The 22,202-nt window shown below is 35.2% G+C and overlaps 4 protein-coding genes across 6 annotated transcripts; 1 reads left to right on the top strand and 3 right to left on the bottom strand.

The window, feature by feature from the left end:
* Positions 1-3,016: 3,016 nt before the first annotated feature.
* Positions 3,017-4,556, bottom strand: LOC130746397 (uncharacterized). Of its 2 annotated transcripts, none has more exons than XM_057599014.1 (3): positions 4,312-4,556; positions 4,029-4,150; positions 3,017-3,287 (listed from the first exon to the last, which is right to left on the bottom strand). In XM_057599014.1, exons 1-3 carry the CDS (start codon positions 4,474-4,476, stop codon positions 3,158-3,160), a joined length of 417 nt encoding a protein of 138 aa, XP_057454997.1. In that variant the 5' UTR covers positions 4,477-4,556; the 3' UTR covers positions 3,017-3,157. The 2 variants fall into 2 exon arrangements, with proteins under 2 accessions (XP_057454997.1, XP_057454996.1); XM_057599013.1 differs by having other exon boundaries at positions 3,017-3,305; positions 4,312-4,554.
* A 1,472-nt stretch (positions 4,557-6,028) lies between these two features.
* LOC130746396 (alanine aminotransferase 2, mitochondrial-like) lies at positions 6,029-11,023 on the bottom strand. The gene is made up of 15 exons (XM_057599012.1): positions 10,869-11,023; positions 10,722-10,772; positions 9,993-10,043; positions 9,778-9,843; positions 9,626-9,687; positions 9,098-9,176; positions 8,894-8,998; positions 8,672-8,782; positions 8,205-8,342; positions 7,912-7,986; positions 7,715-7,835; positions 7,461-7,615; positions 6,980-7,054; positions 6,639-6,842; positions 6,029-6,489 (listed from the first exon to the last, which is right to left on the bottom strand). Exons 1-15 carry the CDS (start codon positions 10,926-10,928, stop codon positions 6,373-6,375), a joined length of 1,470 nt encoding a protein of 489 aa, XP_057454995.1. The 5' UTR covers positions 10,929-11,023; the 3' UTR covers positions 6,029-6,372.
* Positions 11,024-14,097: 3,074 nt separating this feature from the next.
* On the bottom strand, positions 14,098-16,820 carry LOC130746395 (putative FBD-associated F-box protein At5g22720). Of its 2 annotated transcripts, none has more exons than XM_057599010.1 (4): positions 16,673-16,820; positions 14,947-16,197; positions 14,667-14,864; positions 14,098-14,553 (listed from the first exon to the last, which is right to left on the bottom strand). In XM_057599010.1, exons 1-4 carry the CDS (start codon positions 16,730-16,732, stop codon positions 14,398-14,400), a joined length of 1,665 nt encoding a protein of 554 aa, XP_057454993.1. In that variant the 5' UTR covers positions 16,733-16,820; the 3' UTR covers positions 14,098-14,397. The 2 variants fall into 2 exon arrangements, with proteins under 2 accessions (XP_057454993.1, XP_057454994.1); XM_057599011.1 differs by lacking the exon at positions 16,673-16,820 and adding an exon at positions 16,270-16,398.
* Positions 16,821-18,378: 1,558 nt separating this feature from the next.
* On the top strand, positions 18,379-21,909 carry LOC130746394 (uncharacterized). The gene is made up of 5 exons (XM_057599009.1): positions 18,379-18,589; positions 18,704-19,256; positions 19,711-20,209; positions 20,294-20,375; positions 21,648-21,909. The coding sequence occupies exons 1-5, from the start codon at positions 18,533-18,535 to the stop codon at positions 21,870-21,872; spliced, it is 1,416 nt and encodes a 471-aa protein (XP_057454992.1). The 5' UTR covers positions 18,379-18,532; the 3' UTR covers positions 21,873-21,909.
* Positions 21,910-22,202: the final 293 nt, after the last annotated feature.

Below are 22,202 nucleotides of genomic sequence, written 5' to 3'. Positions count from 1 at the left end.
TTTAACTCACTCACCATTTCCACGTGGCTATTTCATTTTATTTTAATTCAATTATTTCCAAATCCTATTTTTTTAATTCCAACACATAAGTTTTTTAAAACTTATCTAATCTAAAAAAAACTAATCTAATCAATTCTAAAACCTAATCTAATCTTAATCTTAATCTGTAAACCAAAAAATCTAATCTGAGACAGTCTCATCAGCGGCCTACTTATCAAGACGGCAACAGAAGCTCATGCGTCCACGAACAAGGTTGACCATGGTGAAGCATCAATCACGGGAGACGGTGAGTGCGAGCGTGCCAGAGGGGTGAAGGGCGAGGTCATTGACGACTTTGCGGTGGACGGGGAGGGTCTTGAGGTGCACAAATCCGTCAGCGTCGAAGATGCAGAGGGAGTCGTCTGCGTCGGCGGGGTGGAAAGCGAGTGCGGTGACGGTGGCGGAGTGGTCGTGGAGGGAGTCGTAGGAGGAGGCGTTGGAGAGGTTGTATAGGTGGATGGTGTCGTAGGTGCCGTCGGAGGCCTGCATCTCTGAGCACTCTCACATACCAGTACAGAAGAAATTAAGAGGCAGAATTGGAGCACCACCACAGATTGTTTACTCCATTACAACCTGTTTAAGGGGTTGAGATGATTTAATTAGATACTAATATTGATTTCTTTGATATATTCAGATTCGGTTAGGTTTGGGGATGAATAGATTAGATTAGGTTTTTATTAAGATTTGGGATTATTAGTGATTAATTTAGGTTTTGTATTAAGATTTTATTTTTAATTTATGACTTGGAATTAAAAAATTAAGATTTGGAAATAATTGAATGAAAAAAAACGAAAAAGCCACATGGAAATGCTGAGTGGAAGGCGAGTGCGGTGACGGTGGCGGAGTGGTCGTGGAAGGAGTCGTAGGAGGAGGCGTTGGAGAGGTTGTAGAGGTGGATGGTGTCGTAGGTGCCGCCGGAGGCCTGCATCTCTGAGCACTCTCACGGACCAGTACAGAAGAAATTAAGAGGCAGAATTGGAGCACCACCACAGATTGTTTACTCTATTACAACCTGTTTAAGGGGTTGAGATGATTTAATTAGATACTAATATTAATTTCTTTGATATATTCATATTAGGTTAGGTTTGGGGATGAATAGATTAGATAAGGTTTTTATTAAGATTTGGGATTATTAGTGATTAGTTTAGGTTTTGTATTAAGATTTTATTAAGTTTTTATTTTTAATTTATGACTTGGAATTAGAAAATTAAGATTTGAAAATAATTGAATGAAAAAAAAAGGAAAAAGCCACATGGAAATGCTGAGTGGGTTAAAATTCGAGCCACATCACCGCCTGATACACTTTGTTCTTAATTGGATTAAAAAAAAAATTAGGAACCCAATTTGATGCGAAAATTTTACAGGGAACATGTTTGATTCTCTTTATAATTTCAGGGGCTAATTGAACATCTAAGCCTAATAATAATCGTGTGTTTGATCATTACTAATTCCTTTACAAGAAGTTTGGTAGTTAGAATTCATAAAGTGATTAAGACGTCCCTGTAGGCAGTGTTATAAAACTCGGCTCGAACCGGCCGGTTCGACCGGTTGAGCCGGGAACAAGACCCTAAGCCGGTTCGAGCCGAGCATCAGATCGGCCGTGCAATTAACCCGTTACGAACCGGAAAAAACCGGCCGGTTCAATCAAAAAACCGGTGACTCGGTCCTTACGGTTGGACCGGTTCGCTATTTAAAAAAAAAACTCAAAAATCAAAACTCTGTCGTTTCACTCAGTAGGGTTTCAACTTTCAACTTTCAAACTCTGTCGTTCGACCTCAGTGCTTCATCTCCTTCACCCATTCGATCTTCCTCACCACGTGAAGCTTGACGGCGCCGCCGCTCCACCACGGTTCGCTTGTTTCCGCCGCCGCTCCACCACGCCTTGCTCGCGGTTCACGGTTCAGCTCTTCTTCCTGGTAAGCTTCTTCTCCTTTCTTGGTGTTTCTATTTTAAGCTATCTCAGTTCAATTTCTTAAATGAAAGAAAGGGAATGAGAGATTTTAATACAAATTGCAATACTCTATGTATCAAACAAATTGAGAGAGGGGGGGGGGGACCTTCAACACATGGGGGTGGGGTGTTTGCTATTGTGCGGTGGAGCCACCCTCCATAAAGCTGAGAATCTTTTGTAAATTGTTGGTAATAGGCAAAGTCTTGGATGGGGAAGTATGTATATCCTTTCATGGATATGGCGTTTTGATCACTTTTTTCCCCTCAAAATCAATTAATTCAGTTTAGCTATTTTAAGCTATCTCAGCTTCTTCTCTTGGTGAGCTTCTTCCTGTTGCTTTTGTCTTTGATGTTGTTTCTTTCATTTGATGATGCCAAATATACAGTTTGCCAAACATATATGAATGATTAAATTCTTAAATCAAATACATTGTTGATTGTTTCTTAAATCAGTAATTGCATTTGGCTATCTCAGTTCAATTTCTTAAATCAGTAATTGGCTATCTCAGTTCAAATACATTATTAGTTTATCTCTTGTGATATTTTGTTATGGTATTCTGTTATGGTATTTAATTTTTTTTTATTGTCAACCGAGTCAAACGGTTCAACCAGTGACCCAGTGGTTGAACCATTGACTCATTGACCCAGTGTCTCGACCGAGTCGATTACCGGTCCGAGTCTGATAGCACTGCCTGTAGGATAGCTCAAGTGATAAGAGCTGGAGGACATATGGGTTGGGTAAGGGACATTCAGGGATCGACTCCAGGCAGGTGCAATTTTTCTTTTCGATGTACCAAAAACAAATTTAAAAAAGTGATTAAGACACATTTGTTTAATCTTCTTTAAAGATTGATGCACCATTCCAAATTCAGCCTCACATTCATCATTCTTCATGTACTAATGACAATGATGAATATTCTGGTCCGTCTGATTAAAGGAAAATATATGATTATGAAGTCAGCATTTGTTCCCTTTCTTCTTTTATCATACTAACTAATCTAACACTTTAATATACAAATGAATGAACTGATCGAAAAGATAAAGCAATTAAGAAAACAATATGTGTGAAATGTTCTGCAGGAATAGACCAACTGTGCATTACTATTCGAGTCACCATTATATTTACATTATTATTACTCTGTTTTTGTGGTAATATGCCTTAAACTGATTAGCCAAACGAATTAAACCAGCTTAAATCCTCAAGCAGAGGAACGCCTTCAACTTTGAAATCAATTTCCTCCGCTTTTACAATCTGAAGCCAACTTTGTTTTGGTAGAAGATTCATGATTTCAGCATCACTAAAACCAGCAAAACCACTGCAATCAGATAAGTATGAAAAAGTAAGCTTCAATGCACAACTATCCCTTAGCTAGAAGTACTTGTGATTGAAATTTCTCTTAAGCTAGCTAATTGAATTTCTCTAATTTTAAAATTAATTAAATTCAACTCTTCTTTCATATATTTTGGACTTTAATTGTAATGGATTGGAAGAAACGATTTTAAAAGCTAAAAAATCAGAAATTTAATCAAAATTTGATAAACTTCGTAGGATTTTATAAAAGCAGATAGGCTTTAAAGAGAAAGAAATTTATGATATTTATTTTAGATGATGAGTTTTGTTGAGTAAAAGAATAATTAACATAATTTAATTAATCCAATATGTGAAAATTTTACTTTAAAAAAATGAGAATCTATGAATTTTCTTTTTTTTTGATACATCGGAAAATAGAATCTATGAATTTTCAGTAGAATAAAAGTGAACCATGAGTTTTTCTTTGATTTACAGAGGGTGTTTTATTTGTAAGGTATAGTTTATGCCTACTAGTTGTTCTAAGTTTCTAACTAAACATGACTTTTAAAAAATTGATCGAAAGACTAAATTGTAACAATTAGGAAATTGAAAGACTAAATATACTAAAAAGAACTTATTAAGGAACCAAAGTCACATAGCTTAAGGGCTAAAATTTCAATTAAAAAGTACAAATTTGGAGTTAAATAACCAATTAATTTGGGTGGGGAGTTAAGAAGATTCTCTCTACCTTCGGTGATAGATTGGTCTTGAAATTCGTTGATAATTAGGCCCTTCATCATACCCTTCACAAATTATTTCTCCACTCTTATCACGGTAACAAATTATGCCCTTAGATTGATCCTCATAAACCTGTTAAGAACCAAAAGAAACATCAATAATTAACAGAAAGTTCCTTAAACTAAACCTATAGTCTAATTAAATCTGTTTATCAATTTATTAACCACATGGGACTTGTTATATATAGAGTATGAGAGTTAAGTATAGAAGAAGAAATATAATTAGACAATTACCTTGTTCTTGATGGATGCTGTGGTCCTCAGCACTACTGGACCAACTGGTGTCTTTTTCTGTGAGACATCGCTGCGTTTTGACATGAACTCTTTGTTTGCATATTTTGGGAATGAGCCATGTTTCTCAATTGAGATTTGAGCTGAAGGATTTAAGGTAATAGCCATCAATCTAATTCTTCATGAACATGATGGGGAGGAGGAGGAAGATGAGGATAAGAAGAAGAAAGGAATAAAATTGTTCATGGGTGGATCGAGGATATATAGTAATAATGTAATGTCACACATCATCACAAGATTAATTAATTAGTTATTAATAATTGCAAGCATCATTCTAGATGCTTTGTTTATAGAATTATTTGGTTCATGTCTTGTCACGATGAATTAATGTATTAGAAGATAAAGTGGTGTCGGGCAAGTTGCTCATCTCATGATGTGTCATTTTGTCTCAAGCTATTTATTTAGATTAGAGTTTTTTTGTTTTTATTTAAAATGATAGAAGAGAGAAATAACTCTAAAATTATCTAGCAGAACGCTAGTGACATATTGACGAGATTAGCGTAGAGTCATTTTAAAAAAGAAGCGCTAAAATCTTCGAAATAAAGTAGAATTTAATAGTATACAATATACAAATTAAAAATAGTTTCTAAATTTTTTTTCACAGTTATTCATAAATTCATAAGTCATAAATGAAATCATTTAGATTAAATTTAACTTGGTCCAATGAATAAAAATATAGTAGTTAATGTTAATATAATTTTATGACCTCATATTGAGTTAAAGATGATTCCGATCAACTTTGAGTTACTCAATGTAACCCTATATACAATGGCGTTTATGGTTTTTAATTTTCTAGCTATAACTTTGTCTAACTTTATTTTATCCTTTTCTTTAAATTGTTTTAGTTCAATTTTTCCTCATTTATTTTAATCACATTCTATATAAAATTGTATAGTAATATATCTTATTATTATAATAGTGAATGTCAGAGACAGGGCCGTGTATAGACTTTTTGTCGCCTAAGGCGAAAATGTTAAAGTAATTTCTTTTAACAATTATCTTAAAGAGACATAATATATCATATAAATTATTAATTTTTTATATCAATTTTTTAGTTTTTTTAGCCGAAATCATTTATCATCGTTTTTATAATCAAGCAATTCTAACATTTTACTTTAATAGATAAAATATCTAACTCATTCAATCCATCTCGAACATTATTGACCTTACATATGATTTAAACAATTTTAAAAAAACTTTAAAAAACTTATTTCAATAGTAGTATAAAAACTATCTATATTTTAATTTTAATAAACTATAGATATATAAATCATAAAATGTCAAACAATTTAGAAAATGTAAATTTGTTAATACAAATCATTACTACTACTATTATGACATGATTTTTTATTATTTCATTACCTTTCTTTAGTCTCAATAATATATATATTATATAGGTACTAATTTTTTATTTTTTGGGGGCCAAATATACATCTTTATTTGTTTGAGGCCTAAGGCAAATGTCTCATTTACCTTGTGGCCTACACGGCCCTCATCAGAGATCATCCTAAAAGTGAGGCTCGTAAGGATCAAACTCTTGACCTTAGAGTTCTAACAATCACTTTTTATGTGCGTGGTCCTTTGAGTCTGTAATGTTTCTATATCAGAATCACAATTTGCAAATTTTTTTTGGGAAAAATTACATTGCTCTACTCGAATATTTGCTGATGCTGATGATCTCTTGGTCTGCTTTTACTTGTTTCATCCACTGATTAAGTGTTGAATAATACATTATCTTAATCAGCCTAGTAGGGTTTCAAAATGCAGGGGTTGAGGATTTCATACAAACTAGAGACCCTTAGTAACAATTACAACTTACAATTACAAACAATTAATGGTTTTATGGGTAAACTTCATAGCAGGTAACGAAACCTGCTGTAGCCCATAAAAATAGGTGGTGTTTTGGCAAAGCACCCATGTGATGCTTCACATTAGAAGCCACCGTTGTTTTATTCAAAGATTTGATATCCTTAATGGAAGTGCTCAAGCAGGATCTCTCATCGATCAGTCGCGGAATTCATCCATGAATTTCTTGTGGAACTCTGTGAATCGCGAGACAATAGCTGGAATCTTGTCTTCTCGGGGCAGTATGGTGCACCTAAAATGCCATGTGCCAGGAACCTTGCATTGCAAGACACAACAATTTTAACAATACAACTAGTTTATAATTAATCATGCAAATTTAATGTAGCTAATTAGTTGGAAGTTGGAACCAACACCAGTATTATTATTGGTTGTAATAATGAAGCACCATATAAATATAAAGTAACCTGTCCAGTGGTAGAACCAGGAAGAACAAGTATTCCTGTGGCGTTGAGCAGGCAGCGACAGTAGTAGTCATCAGGAGCTGCATTAATAGCCTCTGCTGCTTTGATAGCCTTTAAAGGAAGGCGAACACGAGGAAACAAATACATTGCCCCTTCTCCTTTGTTGCATGTTACACCCTCTAACTTGTTAAATGCTTCTTCCATTGTCTGTGAGTGTCAATAGGATAAATCACCAAGAAAAATTAAACAAAGTGTTTAGTACTCAGCACTCAAACCATAGAAATAGTGACATATTAGTATTCTTTAGAAAATTAATTTCTTAGTTCCTTTTTCTGGTAACTGACCTTTGCACCCCTAGCAAAGGATGATAAAATTCCATCCCTCTCGGCCCAAAATGACTCGTAGGACTCATCTCCAACCTGCAGAAACAAACCAAATGAATTCACTGAATGTCAAATGTTAGTATTAGTATTGAACTAGTGGTGGAATGTGCTGAATTTCTAACCTGTCTGATAATATTTCTGAAACTTTGAAAACGGGTAGGAAAGATAGGATGTCTATGTAAATAAAATTTACACCAACAGTGTAGAGACATTTGATCCTATTGTTATTGACCAATATTCTGAGTGTACCTAACTAGCAATTAAGGATGTCCACTGTCATTTGACCTCTGTTTCTGAGATATTGTTTGTAAGTTCATTAGGTTGCCACTCAAGCACTAATCCTCTCATTGATACAATTATGTTAAATGTTGTATTTGTTCCCAATCTACATGATTTTATCCCCCAAAAATTAAATGCAACTATAGGGAGAGAAAGAATTAACCTTGGGTGGACTCATGATCAAGCTAGTAAGAATTTGACCAGTTATATTGCAACAAAGATTAAAACATGCCAGCTTGTATATCTGTTCCCTCACATCTGCAGAAAACCCAGTCACCTCCATATAACCTCCTCTTTTCCCACACTCCCCATAATACCCTGAAGCCACAGAGCAAAAACACATGATCCATCACTATGAATCACCTATATATATATATTTGCATCCATTAATTTCTCTTATTTTATTTGTTAACTTACCTTTGGAGATTGAATGAAGGGATACTATAGAGATATCATTCTCACCATATCCCATGGACCGAGATACCTTCTTAAAAGACTGGAATTTCTTCTCAACAACATAAACGTTCTCTTGATAAACCTGTTAAATGAATATCATGTTCAATAATTAAGTATTAAAATTGGATGACTGTGTATCCTTAGGAGTCCAGTTATACCTCATCAGCCAAAAGAACCAGCCCTTCTTGCTTGCAAAATTTTACGATATCACGTTGGTTTTCCTCATAAAGAACCTGGTGTCATGTCAAAGAAACCATGTTATGTTATAAATAATCATTATAGCTTCATCCCCCTAAGTTAACACCATTTGTGTGTTAGAATTTGTGGTAGGCGTAACTCTACATTAAGAGCTAGTTTAGATATGAAGATTGTTCTACCCTTTATAAACACTTATATGGTCATATCTCTTGTCAATGTGAAACTTCTCAAGACTGAAGTATTTGCATCTAACCTGACCCGTCGGGTTGCCTGGATTTATAACAACTAAAACCCGCACATTGATGCCCTTGGACCTGGCAGCTCCCAGTTGCTTCTGGAGTTCGGATATTTCCAACCCCCAACCAGCTGCTTCATCTAGATAATAAGGTACCTTCATAACAATATCAAAATTGTTACTATTGCAACCAATGTAAAGTATCATAGCAATTACATATTCCAATTTTCCAACTATTACAAGAACTTCTTAGGTCATATCTTTAGTCAACGTATGACCTTAACACCAACTTGCCCCAGATTCCAAGCCAATAAAAGCTTCAATAATACCAAACAAATACACATTATGTAAAGTTTCTAAATTTCTCTGCAAAAAATGGCCCATAGCCAACTAAATCTTCACATAGAGAACAAACCTCAAAGTCATGGACTTAATTATGTTCTGCATTAAAACCCCTTTATAGTTTAGTACTCATTAATCCTTACCAGGTAGCCACCATGGAGGGCAATGAAGTCTGTGTACAGAGGAAACATAGGGATGGCACACATAATTCCATCACTTTCTGATCTTATCAGTAATTGTAACATCATATCAATCTGAACATTGAAAAAGACAGTCTTTTAAAACTTATCCATATTTTAAATAAAATAAAAAACCAATAAACTATGAAATTATTTATGTTTAAGAAAAAAAAAACTCAATGCTACCGCTGAGCTTGCACCATTGATCAAGAAAATATCATTAGGATGAGCAGGAAACCCATCACGGGCTTCAATTCCAGTAGCTATTGTATCACGCAGGCCCTTGATACCCTGATACATATGGAAATATGAACAATTTCATGCCCATTACAAATGTATGATACTGAAAAATACTAATATAAAGTATAAAGTAGAAAAGAAAATTGCTACCTCACTTTGACTGTATGCACCAGTTGCTCTCGCAGGAATCTGATCCAGAATCTTCCTAGTTCGCTCTATTGCATCAGAACTGTTATTTGTGAAAAGGAAGATCATAGAGGGAGAATAGGAAGAAATCACAAAGGGAGAATAAGAAGAGGAAGAATATTGAAATCCAGAATATAGAAGAAACTCATGATAATATCATCATCAGCAATGAAAGCAAATTTTACTCATTCTTGTTTCACAGGACAAGATAGATTACATCAGTTAAATAAAAAAAAATCTACAAAACTGATATTCCTTGAAAAATTCAAACTCATATGCCCCTGGTGCTTTACTAGTTAAACTCGTGCAACTGTTAGCTAATGTGCTAAATAGTTCAAGTTTCAATGATTTTGTTCCATCTGGACAAGGGTTATCAGCAAAAAAATTATGCTAAATAACATCTAGAAGTGTGAAATGAAAATTTGTACAATTTAAGGAAACATCAAATTATTTATAACTAGTTGTCAAGAAGTTAGACTTTATCCTAATTACCTGTACAAATCCTGTGTTTCACTTCTGTCCAGAATACCCGGATGGTCACATAATGCAAGAACCTATGATAACAAGCATTGGTTAATTTGTAACTTTTTAGGTTAATTACTTATTGCTTTCCACAACGAAAAGAACAACAAGAAGAAACAAACCTCTCGGAAAAACGTTATCGGCTGCTGGCCAAGAGATTGAGGATTTCCAGCGTGACAGTAAAGTATCTATTTTCAGTGGGAGAAAATAGGCAGAAAGAGAGAAAGATTACTTGTTTTTTTATATTCATCTCTCATAAGTGACTTCTTCAACCAAAATGATAAAGATCTATCCTGCTTTATTGGATAATTTTATTAGTTTTCAAGCTGAAAATTACCTCATCAAATGAATGAGATCCTGGATTTGCCTGTAATTCTTGTTGCAATTTCTGCAACATTATAGCATTGTAAGTTGAAAGAACCAGTATAAAATATAAATATGATGCTTAATGCCTAGGTGCCTTCACAAAATTCTGAAGAGAACCATTAATTCAAAGTTTAATCAGCAAAGACAATTTCGTTTTTTCAAGCTAGACTGTCGTTAACACGCGTTGTTAGAATTTGCATTAGGCTTAATTCTAGCCCAAAAACTAGCGAGAGGTGAGAGTTTCTCTACCCTTTATAAACATTTATTTAACTATATCTCTAGTCAATGTGAGACGTTTAACACATCCTCTCACACTCAGGGTTGGACATCTGGAATATGGAATTTGCAGGAATTAACATCTACGGGAGGCCCATTGATGGATGGTCTTCAATCAATGGATCTAGGATAGACTCTATATCATATTGAGATCAATGATTTAGCAGAAAATGTAAGTTAGTTCTGCTTTGATTAACAGTGAACAATATATACAAGCATTGTGTACATGAGTTACTAACTTAAGCTGAAACTAGTTTAGCAACTAAGAATAACTAACTCATAACCTCTTAACTAATTACAATGAGTAGTTCAGTAGTTATTCTGTAGTCTAAGGTATACAATGTATATATATTTGACCAAGACAAGAGCAGCTTTTAAATGAAAGACCAAATTCTAATTAATATGCACACTCAAATCAGGTTACCATGGCAAGTGAGAAGATCTCTCCTCGTATAGCACACCTGCATTTCAGAACCTAGAAAAACAAATTTGTTCATCAAACAAGCATTACAGTTCCAAGCTTGCAAATGTAGCACACAAGCATGAACCAAGTAGAAAAGAAAGCACAAACCTTAGGATTAATGTTGTGGATTGTTATAGGTAAAGAGGAATCAGAAGGAGGGGAAGCCATTGAACTTGAAGAGAGGATGCAAAATGTCAATGCCAACACCGACAAGCAAATGGTTCTGTACTCTGTAGCAACGGATTATTTATATCTGTTCCACTGATTCATAGTGGTTGCGTATCATGTTTATATTTATAAATTATGTAGGCTTAATTGCACATTTGCTCCCTCATCTTTCATCATTGTGCAATTTTCCTCCCTCATGTTTAAAACGAGCGAATTTACTCCCTCATGTATGAATTTGTGAAAATTAGCCCCTTCCATTAGTGAGCCGTTTGAAGATTAACGGAGGTTGCTGATGTGGACGTCATTAAATGACGTGGCTCTGACATTTTTGCCACTAAGACTCCATGTAAGTAAAAAAAAACAAAAATTCAATAAATAAAAAATTTCATTTAAATTTAAACAAATCCTAATCATCATTATTATTAACTCTCTAATAAATCCTAATCACCATCATCTTCATCTTCTTCTGCCTATCAAAAAAAATCTTCATCTTCTTCTACGTTCAAACCCAGAAAAATTTCCAAACCTAGATAAATAATCTCAGATTGAATCCAAAGCCCTTTGTTCCTTATACAAAATCCCTTCATCTTCTGTACCTGACGTCTCAACAAGTCCCAAATTCACAGATCCAAATCCGAATCTGAAACTATGTTCATCTCCATCATCTTCATCCCCTTCTTCAAATTCCAGAAAAATGAAAACATAAACACAAAATCTTGATCAAAGTCATCAGACCCACCATCACCGTCCTCTCCCCTCTTCATCAGAGCCACAAGACTTGGCCAAACAGAAAGAAAAAAATCAAAGCTTTCTTAAATCCAGAATTCTTCTCCTCCTCCGCACCTCAAAATCATCAGTCACAACCCAAAATCAACCTTCCTTTGAGTTTTGGGTATCGATCTGGGTTGGAAGCGATCTCTGAGCTTAGATTCAATGGCTATTCGCGATGGATGAAGGAGGAAAATATGGGGTTCTGGGTCAGACCCACTAACATTCGGACGAGGTTGATGAGACTGGCGGAGGAGGACGGCGAGGACTAGCAGAGGAAGACGGCAAGGACGATGTTGATTATGAAGACGGTGATCTTGTTCCTGGGTGCATATTAAAAAAATTCAATCTTTCAATGTTTCTTTATTTGGGTTTTTATGTGAATTCAGTTGTGGTATATATTCAGATTCGGAAAATGGAAGAGTCATTTCAAATCCGGAAGGCACACAAACCGGTGGAGTTGATAAAATGGGTAATTAAGTACTGATTTTTGCACTTGGCTTGAAAAATCACTTCTTTTCAAGTTACTTACTGGAAGTTTTGATGTTATGAAACTGTTGTGCAAAAAAATGTGGAGCTTGAGTAGCAGCAGCACTGTGCTTTAATTTTAAGTTGGTTGTTGAATTAAATTGTTTTATTTATTTTCTTTTTTATTTACTTATGTGTCTAGGCGGTATAAATAGTAAAGTGGTGTAGAAGAAAGGTTAAGGTGGTGTAAATAGCAGTGCCACATAAGCAATTTCGTTTAATTTTGGATGACAACTTAACGGAAGGGGCCAATTTTCACAAATTCATACATGAGGGAGTAAATTCGCTCGTTTTAAACATGAGGGAGGAAAATTGCACAATGGTGAAAGATAGGGGAGCAAATGTGCAATTAAGCCAATTATTATGTATCAATTCAAAATTATTTAAACTAAGACTTGTCTAAATCAACCCTATAACTTCACGTGGATGAATTTAGAAAGTTTTATCCTATTACACATGTCCCAAAATTATTGGGTCACAATGGAAAAAAAAAATCTACATTTCTAGTGGTTTTAGTCTTAGTAGACATCCACAAAAGTGGAAAAATTAGGGAAAAACAATAAACATGTTTTGTGGCGGTCTAAAATCAGCACATTGGTGTATGAGTTGTTTTCCTAGTTCACCAATAATTAACGTATTGAATTTAAATTTAAAGATATTTAAAATAAAAAATGAAAAGATTTAATTGGATGCATCACCAAAATTTTACGCAAAGTAATTCTTCAGACAGTTCTTAACCCTTTCTTTTCCTTTGTATCACCAAAATTTTGTTCCAAAGCAGAGGTGTCAAAACCTGCCCATCATTTTCATTTTTGCCACGATCCTTAGATGCCGCCCTCTATGTCGTCAATAAGTCTCAACAGTCAAAATCATATCACACATGAGACCATATACAATGGTTTGTTGAAAAATATTTTGTTTACCCATTCTCTACCCCACTTTTTCTCTTCCCAACACTCCACATCATCTTCTCTCCAATTCAACACTCTCTCAACAATTACCCACTCCAATGGTTTTACTTAACTCTCAACACCCTACCCCACCACTCACCACTCACCCTACCCCATTATTTCACATTTTTATTTAATTTTATATTTTTGTTTTTATGATTACATAAAATTACAGTTATCGATTTAAATTAAATTAAATCAATAAACACTTAACAAAATTGGTTGTTTAAAGAATTCTGGGTGTTGGTAAGAAATTTGATTTGGATCTTCATAGTTGTTGGGATTTTGGTTGTAAAATGGGTTGTTTGAAGAATTCTGGGTGTTGAAATGGTGATTGTTGGGATCCATTTCAAAACAAATGCTAATAGATAGATAAATAAGATGGTGAAAAACTTGGTTTTTTTTTCTGTGTCCAAATCAACCGAACCAAGTCTCTATTTATAGAGAAAAAAAAATCATGAATTTTGGTATAAATTGTTTTTCCATAATTTTTTTTTTTGATGAAATAATTGAGTTCAAAAGATAGGGGTAAAAGAAATCCGGCGAACCAATCACGGCCTCACACGTGTCAGCTCCCTCTCTCCTTCTGCGTTTTCTCTCCTCTCACCAATCGGCTCCCGCCATGTGGCGTCCCTCTCTCCTCTCAACTTTGTTGAGAATCTTCAACAATTTGGCCATCCCTCTCTCCTCTCAACAGACTTCAACAACCATTGGATGCTCTCAACAAAATTCAACAAGCCTCAACATCAATCCTCAACATCCATTGCTCATGGTCTGACAATAATTTATTGGGCCGCTTAATGCGGTATCACACGCAAAATAATTTTTGGGTACTGCATAATTCACCTTCCAAATTATACCCAAGCATGCAGTTAATCAAAGCAGGTCTTCGGGTTAATCAGGTCCTTATGAAACTGAATTCATAGAAGAAGAAAGAATCTGAATTGATTGATTCAACAATGAATGCTCATGCTTACAATGTGTTCAGCTAAGTATGCTGCATAAATGAAACTTCCTGAAGAATGAGAGTTTCAACTAACTAATTAAAACATAAAAAGGGAAACAGAAATAACAGAACCTCATTACACCACAACAGATCCATGGTCTCCTCCATCATTGCAGAGCCTTCCGTCGTGTGGTTATGTTTCCTCTCTATAGTAGATATAGAGAGTCTTGGAACCGATCTTTGGAACATGAGGGGCATTGTCCAACAACAAACATTATCAAATTTTCCAATCCCATTTTGAAACAAATCTATGTATTTGGTATGATGAAGATAGGAATTGCCTCAATACACAGGGAATATTTACAATGTTGGTGTCCCTCTCCACAAAGCAGCTACAAGACTCCATTTTCCTTGATAATTTTTCTAAAAAGACCTGTCAAATAAAAAAATAAAATGAGAGATATTGTTAAAAAAATGTGTTAGTCTTGAAAAGTTATAGATATTGTACAATAATAAATATGCAAAGGAGGCCGAGATTTTATATACCTGTGTGAAGTTGCTAGTCCAAGATGATTCCACATTAAATGCCATATGTGGAGGCATGGGAGTCAAAATTTCATTCTTCACATCTACAAAACCTGATTTTATAATTATGCTTGATGTAGACTCCAAATCCTCAACTCGATTGAGAAAAGAAAGCATCACTTCAATCAACACACCATCTAGATCCAGAATTATCACTTCCTGCATTGTTTACTTGAAATGTGTGACAATAAAATTTGCATGCAACATAGAAAAATTCTAAGAATATATGCATATTGTTTACCTTATGGTCTTTCAGTACAAGACAGGCCATTGGGTATTTGGTAAAAGTAAAACCATTTTCAAATATTATCTTCAAGGCATCCAACCAAACAACATGTTGGAATACAAGATGGAATTCAAGTCTAAAATGTTCTGGATTCAAAGGGCTCAGAGAATTGAATGGCAGTAAGTTGGATGTATATTCCATTGCAGTAATATTAGGACATTCAATCTCTACCACATGTTTCATATTGAGCAAGCTTCTAATGACCAACCTCTTGAGACTTTTGCTAGAAATCTTCATAGGGACTTTCCCAGTATCAACATGTTCCAGAACCAATTCCTCAAGCTGAACGAATTCGGACAGCTGATGAAATGGACTCTGATGTCCAATACCACAAATTTCCATCTTCAACTTTGTCAAAGTTTTGGAAGCTCCCAACAATGTAATGTTAGGTGGGGTTTTGCTACGAGAGTAAGAGAAAGATTTAAAATTTAGTGAACCAACTTCAACCGTTCTAACAAAGCTGCAGGAATCTAAGGCAAGTTCTACAAGCCTGGAGAGACATGAAGCTTGAAGATCAACTAAGTTTTTGCAACCTTGGATCCTCAATACCTCCACTAAAGGACAACCACTGAAAAAATGTTTGACCAAATCATCATTGACATGATGAACATTACAAAGGGAAAGTACACGAAGAGAAGGAAGACTGATATCCCTACCAGCAAAGAGCAAAAGGGACCCAGACAAACACAATTCTTGCAGCATCTTAGAAGAAAGAATGAAATGAGGCAAAGGGTAAGGGGCATCATGATATGACATAATCTTAAGACATATAGTATCAGTTCCATTATGAATCACATCATGCAACCACTCACCTATGTGGCCAAACTCTTGTTCAGTTTTGTCATCATAAGTGCAGACTGTTAAATCAAATTTTCTCAGCCGTGGAAGATGTTGCTGTTGATGGAAGAAACGTTTCAAAGAACTCTGCACATAGTTCATGAACAACTCTTTTTTCTCTGAGTATGTTTTGGCCAAAAGAAAAGGTCTTCTGATGATGCCTCTTGATATAAAACTATGGCCATCAATTTGTGGATCAAACTCAAAGTGATTGAAAACCATGATGGGTTTGGTAGCATACAAATATCTCCAAGTTTTGGAGAGGACACAAGTTCTTGCTGAGTCTTTGTTGGGGAGCCAAGAGAGTATGTCATGAATGATGGGTTCTGGCAACTGAGAAATCATGTCCATGTTTCCATTCATGTGTGCCTGTGTCATTAGAGTGGTATAAAATCAGTTTCAAACAAGGTAATTAGCAAAGTGTTTATGTGATTTGCTTACCTTATTCCTTTCTCTCTTTTCTTTTTGTCTTTAAAGAAAGTAGACAATGTCCTAAACCTTGCTAAAATCGACCTCACCTAAACATGACAGAAGTGGTTGAAGAATATACTTCATGATACATGATAGAGCTATCTAAATTGTTTGTTATGCGTGTTTTTATCTTCAAAAGTTATGCTACTAGGCCCTAGTTGTTAATAGAAAACAGAAATTATATTCTTGTCATAAAGTATATTATGTAAACAAATCCACAAGGAAGAATGCCCTGTTTCCTATTATAAAACATTTTATGATTAAAGAATGCTAGAATGGAATGGCAAGTGGAAAGAAAAACAAATTCAGAGAGTAAAGAAAGTATTGAAGCATGAAACTCAAGAGATGTAGACTAGCAAAAGGTAAAAATTACCTCATCAAATGGGTGAGAACCTGGATTGGACTGTAAATCTTTTCGCAATTTCTGCAACATTATGGCCTTGTAAGTTGAAAATCCCAGTATAAGTATAATGCTTGCCTCGGTGCCTCCATAAAATTCTGATGAGATTCATTTCAAAGTTTAAACAGCATGGACAACTTCATTTTTTCAAGGTAGACTGCAGTAAACACAGGTTGATTGAAGAGTTCAACAGTTATTTTGATGTAAGGCATAAAATGTATATATCTAGATCCAAGACAAGTGCAGCTTGACCAAATTCTAATAATAGGGGCATTCAAATCATGCTACCGTACAGCACACTTGCATTTCAGAACTTAGAAATTAAAAAACAAATTTGTTCATCAAACTAAGTTTGAATCTTAGTTGAGCTTATTTTTTCATTGGTTGTAATCAAAATTCGAGCTAGAATGTGAGTGATTATTATGGAAACCGGTGAGGAGTGGGGGAAGAGGGTTTGAGGGGAGAAAAACATCTAACCTTCTAGGCTAAATAAGTTTTTCGTGCCTCTAAAATTTGCAAAATTTGGTTTTAGTACCTCAATTACACGAGTCATCTTCCACGTGATGTGGCAGGTGATGTAGGTGTGGCACGTAAGCGCTCATCGGACACTTGAGCAACTCAAGCTTCAATGATGACTAAAATCAGGAATTTCAATAGTTTCAGGGTTTTAAAATAATTTTATTTTGGCGAGAGAATAACTTTGATCAATAATATAGTTAGAGAGACAAAAACATATTTAACCCAATAACATCTATATCATATATATGAATATTATTTTAAGTAAATTTATCAAAATACAAAACATATTTTAGTTTGTTATATTTTTAGATATTTTGTAGTTTTTTATAATATTTAATTATCTATTATAATTTACAATTAATTTGTAATGTGTAAGAAACAAATAAAATTAGAGAAATTGTGGGTTTCTCTCCAATTTGAAGAGATTGCGAAAAGTGAGTGCAATATACCTTTTTACCGCCACTATTCTCTACCGTGAAATGCACCAAACAAAGGAATAGAGTCTACTCAATATTTTAAAAATGGAACGACCATTGAATCAGTATAAGTAAATGATTCAATCGTATATGATATGTGGTTAAAATGGTAATAATTAAATATGTGTTTAATATTTTTTTAATTTTGTAAGACAAGATTTCAAGGAATTTAATCAAATTAAATTTTAAATTGACATAAAATTATCATAATATATATTTTATAAGATAAAATTAAATAATAAATAATAATCAATGGTTGAGGAGAGTCAGTGAGCTGTGACACACTGGCTTGAAAACAGAACTGTGTTTTTGGCTTCATTCATGTGAGTCATTTTATTAGTGTACTTTTAAAAGGCCTGGTCCAACTAAGTCTATCTACTTTTTTCCTTGCTCAGATGCTGTTCCACTCCCTACAAGGTCACTTTCTGCTGACTCACTGTTCAACATCATATGAAGACACTGGGAGTTGGGTTTGGCACCCCACCTATGGGGCTTGACACCCCACTTTATCAAATACGGAATTTAAAATTCCATATTCTCCCTATTGAATACGGAACTTAAAATTCCGTACTGTATTTAAGCATGCGTGTCACATTTTCAACCACTCATTATATACTAAAACAGATACGGAATTTTATTTTCCGTATTGATACGGAACTTTAAATTCCGTATTTAATAAAGTGGGGTGCAAAGCCTAAGGGGTGGGGCACCAAACTCAATTCCAAGTAACTAGTAACTGAAGTACCATAACACCAACACTAACCAGTCTTCACTAGACTCAGATACTTCATTTCTCTTCACACCAGTAACCCCACCAAGCTCACTCAAACCCATTTTCATGGACATCCCCAACCACAGATTCTTCCAACCTTCATCTGTATTTCTACCACAAGGGGTAATCCAAAGTTCCTTAATATCATGTCTTATAGCTTTAGCTTCAATTGCTTATTTCTGCTGCATTACAAGGTATATCTAATATCTCACTCACTTTTACTCTTTTGTTGTTCAGGATTCACCCATTGAGAGCTTGTATGGAAAGATCAAAGGCAACAACAACATCATCAACAACAACCCATTTGCAGATACCTTCTCTGATCCACTTTGCAAGCTCAATCTCAGGGAAACCTCTGAGTTTGTCAAGTCATTTCCAACCTCAAATGGCAATGACTCTGTCTCACAGCAACAGAGGAGGCTAGAGGCTCCTTCAACCCCTGGCAGACCTGTTTTCAGCTTCAGCTCCAGCATTGGAAGAAACCTTTCAAGGAAGAGCTTCCCTTCCAAATGGGATGATGCAGAGAAATGGCTCATGAGCAGCTCCTGCCATGACTCACCTGCTCACAACACCACCTCCAAGATCAGCAGCACCAGACAACAACAATGTGAGGATGGATTTAAGCAGCTGCAGCAGCAAGTGGAGAGTTTCTCGGAGAAATCGAGGGTCACAGAGGAAAGGGTTTCTTCCAAAGCTGTCCCAACCTTCCAAAGGTCTCCATCTTTGGACCACCATCAAGCACTTGGCGCTTTCAATGGTGTCCCATGTCCTACAGACATAGTACTGAAAGGTGGGATCACAATCTTTTAACTTCAAAATCTAAACTTTACCTTTGCCCTTGTTTGCATTACCCTTATTCTCTTCAATTTACACTTTTTCCCATCATTATCATTCTTCATCTTTTCTCTTTATAAAATTCCAACCTTTTTGAAAACCTTTTCAAATTTTATAGTTTCATTAGCTTTAAAATTTTGTCTTTTAGCTGCAAATCTATGTGCTAAAATTTGGTGTTTTTCATCTCTAAGTGCATGTTGGAGAACACTTCCACAATTGATTTTAATGTCAAAATCAATTCTGAGAATTTCAACTTCTTTTAGTACCTTGCACTGATGCTGTTGCTACTTCACCATAAATTGATACATCTCTTGTGTAAAAATAGGAAAACCCCCAAATTCCTTATCCCATTTGGAGTTCAAAATTTACTAATATTACAACTCATTGATGTTTTATGAATTGCAATGTAGATAAGTTCACAGACAGTATAGAGCCAATTATGCCGAATTTCAGATATTCAGAGCCAACTAAAGAAGGGTTTTTGTTTAGAAACCCAGCTGGGGAGGCAATGCAGGATGCTTGTACAGAAGTGGTTCATGAGGTTCAACATAGAGATGTTGGGACAGAAATGACTCCTATAGGAAGTTCCACAACTTCAAGATGCCACACCCCATTCAAGAGTTCATCCCCGGCTCGCCACAACACTCCCGCAAGTAGGTCAGGACCATTGGCCTTGGCTAGCCCCAAAAGCACTGGCTGCACTGTTGATGTGATTCAGCTGGAGGAGTGCCACTTTTCTAAACTGCAGCTAGCGACACCGTATGATTTTGTCCCTTCAAATTGGAGCTCAGGTGAGGAGGAAGATAAGGAAATGTCGAAAAGCTTGAGACATAATGCTAGCCAGAAAGCTGACTCAGACTGCATAGCTGCTACATGGGAAGAGGAGGAGAAGACTAAGTGCTGTCTTAGGTAGCTAAACCTTATAGTCGCAGCATATTGTATTTTCATCTGATATGTCTGGCTAGAACTTAATTGTGATTTGGCTTGTTACAGGTATCAAAGAGAAGAAGCAAAAATCCAAGCTTGGATAAACCTACAAAATGCTAAAGCAGAAGCTCAATCAAGAAAGCTTGAGGTATTTCATTGCCAACTCTTGTGAATTGTTGTTTGAAATGGTTTAGTTAAGCCATCATAGATAATGTTAGATGAAAACATCAATAGTGTGATTTAGTTGACACATGGCAAATAGACGTTAACACTTATTTCGAGATAAAAAGTGAATCAAACACTTCTTATGAATTGTGATTCAAGTCTTGCTCTCTATATTATATTAAATAATAGTATTAGTTTCTATCTTACTTGGCGGCTTTTTTCTTGGTTCTTCAGCAAGCAGTTTGAACTCTTTGTAAGAGCAATTAGTGTGTGATGCACATGGTGAAGCCTGATGTGCTGACCATGTAGAATCCAAGACGATCTTCTATATGCATATACAATTTTGATTAGTCAATTGTTTTGCCGGGCATGTAGTTGGCTTATTTCCTCGAGCCACCCCCAACTCATAGACACTATTATTTTTATCTTTACCAGTCTCCATTCCACGTCTCAGTCTTTCTCAATCAAATACATATCTTTCTTCATGCGTCCCTCTTAAATCTTAGTTAAAAAAGAGTTTAAAAACTCAGAACTAATAATGTTCCTAATTCTATACTAGGGAGAGCACGTGATCATTACATTTAGGAATCCGTGAGAAACTTGGAGTATCTGAGTTATAGCTAAAATTATGTCAACTTGAAAACAAAACCATGACTGACTACTGCACAATATATGTCACTATGTATATGGTATTTGGAAGATTAAAGCTTGTTTGGATATACTATGAAAACATACGGTGAGCCAAAATCCCAGTGTCACAGTAGAGACAGAAGCAACCTCCCTTAGCTTTTGGAGTTGTTTAGCGTGATTTTGGTTTTAATGTGGTCTTCTACCATATATTTATACATGCACTAAAATAATTGCAATTGAATCCATAATCTTAGTGGTATATTGTGAGTAATGTTAATTTTTCCTTTATGGTTATTGTTTGGTTTTACCTTATCATTGATATTTGATATGAAGAATTGATAAAGTTTTTAAATATTTTTTGTCTGGATTATAAAAGAAGGCATGAAGCATAGTTTTTTATGTTTCATAGAGTTTAAAAATTGCACAGCTGGACATTGGATTGTAGTTAGGGAATCAATAATACTCTATCCAGACTATAGTAGTAATAAAAAAATCAAGTTGAGACTTGAGAACTTCTAGGCACATTGAAAACACCAATCTACTGGATTACCATGTATTGGGTTTATTCAAAGTTGAAGAATCACATCATTGAAACTAAGCATGTGTTATTGAAAACATTGGTTAGGTGAAAATTCAGAAGATGAGATCAAACCTGGAAGAGAAGCTGATGAAGAGAATGACAGTGGTTCACAGGAAGGCTGAGGAATGGAGGGAAACAGCTAGAGAAAAGCACATGGAGCAAATGCAGAAAGCCGCTCAACATGCTAAAAAGATGGTCCATGGCCATAACTCACAATTTTCTAGGCACAGTTCATGTGGTTGCTTCCCTTGTAATAACAACCATCATTAAATTTAACAATGGAATGTTATTGCACACTTTTATCTAACACTTGGCCTACATGTTTAGTAAATTCCTCACATTTTCAAAAAAGAAAATGTTCTTAACAATTCTAAGAAATGACAGAATTTCAGAGCCACATAGGTAATAAATCCAAGCAAGGGTAACAGTATATCTAACTTCATGGACTGCACAGTAGTTCTGAAACGTGAAAATGACAACAGTGTTTGCTTTGGCTTCTCTTTTTCCTGAAGCTACGATGATTAGACGTGGAGGTATCACCTTAGCTCAAAACACCCACTGTGATGGTTTTTTGTGTCGTTTTCCATTTGTTGGTTCCTA

This window comes from Lotus japonicus, chromosome 3 (assembly GCF_012489685.1).
Source record: "Lotus japonicus ecotype B-129 chromosome 3, LjGifu_v1.2".
In the NCBI taxonomy this organism is placed as follows: domain Eukaryota; kingdom Viridiplantae; phylum Streptophyta; class Magnoliopsida; order Fabales; family Fabaceae; genus Lotus; species Lotus japonicus.
Note: the sequence above shows the minus strand (reverse complement) of the source record. Positions and strands in the feature narration are given on the sequence as shown.

What these genes read in the sequence shown, in the direction of transcription:
- LOC130746395 (XM_057599010.1), bottom strand. Translation starts at nt 16,732, where the DNA reads ATGTTGCAGAAATTGCGAAAAGATTTACAGTCCAATCCAGGTTCTCAC. An exon ending in TTGTACTGAAAGACCATAAG is followed by an intron (nt 14,865 to 14,946) that starts GTAAACAATATG and finishes TAAACAATGCAG; the next exon opens with GAAGTGATAATTCTGGATCT. An exon ending in GGACTAGCAACTTCACACAG is followed by an intron (nt 14,554 to 14,666) that starts GTATATAAAATC and finishes TTTATTTGACAG; the next exon opens with GTCTTTTTAGAAAAATTATC.
- LOC130746394 (XM_057599009.1), top strand. Translation starts at nt 18,533, where the DNA reads ATGGACATCCCCAACCACAGATTCTTCCAACCTTCATCTGTATTTCTA. An exon ending in CTGTATTTCTACCACAAGGG is followed by an intron (nt 18,590 to 18,703) that starts GTAATCCAAAGT and finishes TTTGTTGTTCAG; the next exon opens with GATTCACCCATTGAGAGCTT. An exon ending in AAGACTAAGTGCTGTCTTAG is followed by an intron (nt 20,210 to 20,293) that starts GTAGCTAAACCT and finishes GGCTTGTTACAG; the next exon opens with GTATCAAAGAGAAGAAGCAA.
- LOC130746397 (XM_057599013.1), bottom strand. Translation starts at nt 4,476, where the DNA reads ATGGCTATTACCTTAAATCCTTCAGCTCAAATCTCAATTGAGAAACAT. An exon ending in CAGCATCCATCAAGAACAAG is followed by an intron (nt 4,151 to 4,311) that starts GTAATTGTCTAA and finishes GGTTCTTAACAG; the next exon opens with GTTTATGAGGATCAATCTAA. An exon ending in AGACCAATCTATCACCGAAG is followed by an intron (nt 3,306 to 4,028) that starts GTAGAGAGAATC and finishes ATCTGATTGCAG; the next exon opens with TGGTTTTGCTGGTTTTAGTG.
- LOC130746396 (XM_057599012.1), bottom strand. Translation starts at nt 10,928, where the DNA reads ATGGCTTCCCCTCCTTCTGATTCCTCTTTACCTATAACAATCCACAAC. An exon ending in AGATCTTCTCACTTGCCATG is followed by an intron (nt 10,044 to 10,721) that starts GTAACCTGATTT and finishes ATAATGTTGCAG; the next exon opens with AAATTGCAACAAGAATTACA. An exon ending in CCTTCATTCAATCTCCAAAG is followed by an intron (nt 7,616 to 7,714) that starts GTAAGTTAACAA and finishes CTGTGGCTTCAG; the next exon opens with GGTATTATGGGGAGTGTGGG.